At 39.9% G+C, this 5176-nt stretch overlaps 1 protein-coding gene across 1 annotated transcript in view; it reads right to left on the bottom strand.

Annotated features, from left to right (window-relative positions):
- Positions 1-590, bottom strand: part of LOC117107486 (E3 ubiquitin-protein ligase rnf213-alpha-like) — a 71762-nt gene extending 71172 nt beyond the window's left edge. The window contains exon 1 of the mRNA XM_033249184.1: positions 461-590. Coding sequence (XP_033105075.1) covers positions 461-479 — 19 coding nt within the window. The 5' untranslated portion in view covers positions 480-590. The remainder of the gene's footprint in view (positions 1-460) is intronic.
- Between the last annotated feature and the right edge of the window lie 4586 nt (positions 591-5176).

The following is a 5176-nucleotide window of genomic DNA, read 5'->3' as shown; positions in this document are numbered from 1 at the left end:
GTTTAGGGGCGCTAACTCGCAAAATAAGGTGATTTTAGGTGGTTCTTAAAAACTTGCAAGTTATTTTTTGGGGAGGGGGTGGGAGTAATTTTTGGAGGGGGTTCGTCCCCACGCACCCCATGGATACGCCACTTCTCTCAACTCAGACAATTCAGGAATCCAGATTTTATTATCTTTTAATAAGAAAGATTCCCGAAAATTAAATTTTTTCCTCAACCGGGGTGGGGAGGGGGTATAGGTTTCCCAGATGGAGGGGGCACGGACCCACGCTTGTCGGGGAGGTTGGACCCTTCGTTGAGGAGCGCTGCCTCTGATTCTGGGTACATTCAAGCATGAATTGAAATCACTCTTAACCCAAACAGAGGCAACCCACATAAAGATACGCATTCAACGCGTTCACACAAGGCATTACACCTAGTTTAAACGTTATTTAATATTAGCCTAAAACTAAAATACAAACCTCCATGCCGTGGGTTCATCCTGTGTGTCTTCAATACTCTGTTGACTATGGATTTGCCTGCTTGGTTGTAGAGGAACTCATACTCGAAATGGTCTTTATGTTTCTGTCTTCTAATATGAACATATTTGTATTGTATATAGTTGCTTTTTGATTGAGGCTTAAGGTAGTAGGGTTTTACTGTGAGTGTCCCAGACAAGAAAACATAGTTACTTACTGATCTGTAAAATAAAAATATTTACTCTGCAACTATTTAACAGAAATGTAAATGTTATTGTTTTTGGTAAGTTACTTATCCTTTGGTAAAGAGTAGGTGAAAATGTATTAGTCGGGTAAAAATACAAGATACAGAGATACAAATTTCTTTATTGTCCAAAACACAGGTAGAGATATATTGACATACTCCCATACAAGTTTGGTTGGCAGTATATATGTCAGCTTCATGATAACAATGGTAATAATAATAGTGATAATAATGGCAGCTGCGAATGACAACAATAACAATAATAGGTGGTGTATTAACTAGCCCAAAATTTGAGCTGAAAAAAATCCTACTAATAGCTGAAGACGGCCCACTTATATGACATGCATTTTTTCTATACTTTCACACTGATGGCTCTTTATGTTTTTAATCTCAAAACCCAATACAGTAGAACCCCTCATTTACGTACGGGACGGGCCTAGAGGAGTTCGTAAAAATTATTCGTACGAAAAATTGGAGGTTGTGTGAAATTCCTATGTATTTACAATAATGATATGCTAGGCTGGGCTACACTAGGCCTGGACTGAAATTTTGTTGGATTGGAGCCAAAACTCCCAACTTGTGCTCAAAAGAAATTCAAAATAAATATCATAATAATGTACAGTACTATGCATACTGTACTTAATAATGTGTATACAAACTTTATTCCCTCTTTCACAGACAATAATATATGACTTATCTTCTAGCTTACGAAGAAACACAGCCCCGCGTGCGCCGCAACAGGGCGAGTTTAAACAGAACAATGTTTTTCACTCGATCCATGTGCTTGTGGCGTCAAGTAAATACCTGTACAGAATAACCCGGAAACCAGGGTGACAGGGTTCATAACTTTTTAAAAGAAGAGCGCTGATTAGCTGTAGACACGGTGCTTGGGCTTTTTTTTTGTATGCAATACGATTGTTCTACGTCTACATTAACATTTAGGTAATAAATAAAGTTATAAAGACAATGTGGGTGTCGGTGTCTTATTTAGATTAACGTTAGTTAGATTTGATAAATAAAATCCATTTATAATTAGGGGGTTCATAAAATTACGATATGAGTAAATCATGCACTCATCGATATGCCGACAACTTACGCACTGGTCGGAGTTTTCCCACGGCTGCTGACATGAAGTATGATCACCGTCTTGAATGTAGGCGTATTCAAAGCGCATTATCTGCGTTTTGTATTGTAGTAGAGATCGCTGATAATGTACCGCAAACCGTCTAAGACCGAGTGATTAAACTCCAGCACGCGCCCAACGATTAATTCTTGACACGCGTGTGTGTTTTGTACATGAAATAGGAACTTTATTTTATGACAACAAAAAAACTATTTATGTACAATCTTGAGATACCAAAATGCTATATAAATGCCCTAAAAATATGCTCTAATTTAGTTTTAAAAGAGTAATTTTGAGCATTTTAAAAGATTTACGCATGCGTACACGCCTACCATTATGCTCAAGCGCAGGGTAATGGCACAAAAAGTTGACTCCTGATAGGAATACAATGTCAGGAACTCAAAATATGTACAAAACATAATTTCTAGCTTCAGTACGTCCTGTGAGCATGAAAATGAGCACACCGTGCGTAAAAATTATGGAAAGTTTTGGAATGCCGAAAATGACTTGAAATGTGCTTCAAACCATCTAAAAGGCAATATTGAGCATTTTCAAATTTTAACGCACGCGTACACACATGGAACGACACGTGCACAGACAGTAATGGCACACAAAATTAAATGTTGTCAAGTGTAATTTAAAAACGCCTGTTGGTCAGTAATGCCACACAAATTTTCCCTATATATGAACTATATATCAGTCTGATAGTGTCTAAATAGTCTGCCGTCCTATGTCGGAGAATTTCACAAATCGGTATTAATGCCACACAAATTTTCCCTTCATATGAACTATATATCATTCTAATAGCATCGAAATACAGTCTGCCGCCCTTTGTCAGAAATTTTTCACACATTTGAAGAGAGAAAGATGAGGGGTCCAAAAAATCGTTTCATTTTGACCATATGACGCCATCAAAATGAAAAATTAAGGGCATAATACCTAAAGAGAATTGTCTCAGCTATAACACACTCAAATTTGAGAGTTGGTCGATGAAGGATAAGCAAGATATGGTCAAATCCGTATAAAAATTATTACATCATATATAAAAATTCATTTAAAAAAAAAATCAGATGGCAATATAATGACGTCACAATGTCCGATCAGCCAAAATGATCTATAAAATCATATCTACAACTCATTTGGGGTCACCTTTTATCCTAAGGAGCTATAACTGATTTAAAATAGGCATGATTTTGAGCATTATAACAATGTGACGCATGCGTACGCGCACGATATGATGCGCGCACGGAGGCGGCGGGGGCGGAGACGGCGGCGGAGGAGGAGGCGGCGGAGGAGGAGGAGGAGGAAACGAATCACCAATGAGTAATAAAGAAAAACAGTATGTACATAAATATAAAACTACTGTGTCTGCTGTGGAGCTGCCAGCTACCAAGGGGTATCTTCTTATCCTTCAAATTTCTCTTAACAGTATCCTTAAATCTTAGTCTTGGTCTACCAATGCTGCGGGAGCCGTTCTTCAGTTGTGAATAGAGTATTTGTTTAGGTAGTCTGTTATTATCCAATCTGTTGACATGACCAGCCCATCTCAGGTTTCTTTGGATTAAGAGTTCATACATACTTGGTAGATTAGCCTGGTCGAGGATATCCTTGTTTGGGACAAAATCCCACCATTTGACATTTAGGATTTGACGCAAGTGCCGCATCATGTAGGTGTTAAGTTTACGTGCTGCAGCTTTGCAGACAGGCCATGCCTCTGCACCGTACAACAGTGTGGAGAGTACAGTGGCACGATATACTGCGCATTTGGTTTTGAAGGTTAGACCTTTGTTGTACTATACCTTCTGCTTTAATCTACCGTATGAGATGGAGGCGTGTGACATCCTGATGCAGATTTCTTCATCCATCTTGTTGTTGTTCATAACTGTGGATCCAAGGTATTTGAATTTCGACACTTTAGCTAGTTGTTGGTTGTCAATATAGATGTTTTCACCGGTATCATGATATCCCAGGGGTGGCGGATACATCATTTCTGTCTTTTTAATATTGATTTTTAGTCCGAATGCTTGAGCCGAGCTAGCAAATCTACTTATTATTTCCTGAGCATCATCATGGTTGTGTGCAATAAATGTTGTGTCATCTGCGAACATAAGTTCTCTTACTAGTATCTTCTGGGTTTTGCTCACAGACTTGTACTGGTTGACATTGAACAAGTCTGCTCCAGGTCTGCTCTGGATCCATACACCCTTTGCACAGTCCTTGAATGCATGATTGAACACGACAGACAGGAATATGGAGAAAAGTGTGGGAGCTAGTACGCAACCTTGTTTTACACCGTTATTGACCTCAAAATGATCGGAAAGCTCTCTCTTTAGTCTTAGCGATGCCTTCATACCTGTGTGTAATGCGCTAATAAGGTTGGTAAAATGAGTGGGGCAGCATATTTCCAAGAGAATTTTCCACAAAGTTGTCCTATCTACTGTATCGAACGCTTTGGTAAAGTCAACGAAGATCATATAGAGTGGCATATTCTGCTCTACACATTCCTCCTGAATCTGTTTGAGAGCGAAGATCATATCCACTGTTCCTCTCCCACTTCTGAATCCACACTGAGCCTCAGGTAGAAAGTTTTCAGCATAAGAGGAGAGTCTGTTAAGCAGAATGCGTGCAAAGACCTTACCAGGTATCAATAACAGTGATATTCCTCGGTAGTTGCCACACATTCAACGGCCTACTTTTTTGAAGATAGTCACTAGCTGAGCGTCCTTCCAATCCTGTGGGACCTCAGCATTTTTCCAGACCTCCCTGATGATGTCACGAAGTGAAGTTAGCAGTGTGGTACCTCCTCTCTTAATGATTTCAGGATGGATTCCATCTGAGTCAGGTGATTTACCTTCACACAGCGTCTTTACTGCCTCCATAACTTCATCTAAGTCAGGGTACTTATCCATCCAGTTTTGTGTAGGGGATTGCTCCATACTTTCCGTCACATTTGGGTCAATGTTTGGTATCTCGTTTAGCAGTGCTCTGAAGTGTTCGGTCCAACTGGTGAGAAGATCTTGTTTCTCTGTGAGCAGTGTTGTGTTGTCAATGGCAAGCAGTTGATCAGAGTGACTCACACTGGGGCCCCAGACCGCATTCATACTTTGGTAGAAGCCTCTGATGTCATTAGTGTCAGCAAGAACTTGAAGCTCTGCAGCTTTGGCCATCCACCATTCATTCTTCAGTTTTCTGCATCGATTTTGTAGGAGTTTACTGCGAGTTTTGAATTTAGCCTTATTAGATCGGGTGTTCCTGTTGAGCATGTTGGTTCTGGCTTGATTCCTGTCATCCAGCACTTGGACAAGTTCCGCACTGTTCTCATCAAACCAGTCCTCCTGTTTTTTGGTTGCAA

The sequence above is a fragment of the Anneissia japonica genome, unplaced genomic scaffold, assembly GCF_011630105.1.
Source record: "Anneissia japonica isolate Jap-2015-1 unplaced genomic scaffold, ASM1163010v1 scaffold284800_len683186_cov164, whole genome shotgun sequence".
Lineage (NCBI taxonomy): Eukaryota > Metazoa > Echinodermata > Crinoidea > Comatulida > Comatulidae > Anneissia > Anneissia japonica.
The sequence above is the reverse complement of the archived record's forward strand: the minus strand, read 5'-3'. Positions and strand labels throughout refer to the sequence as shown.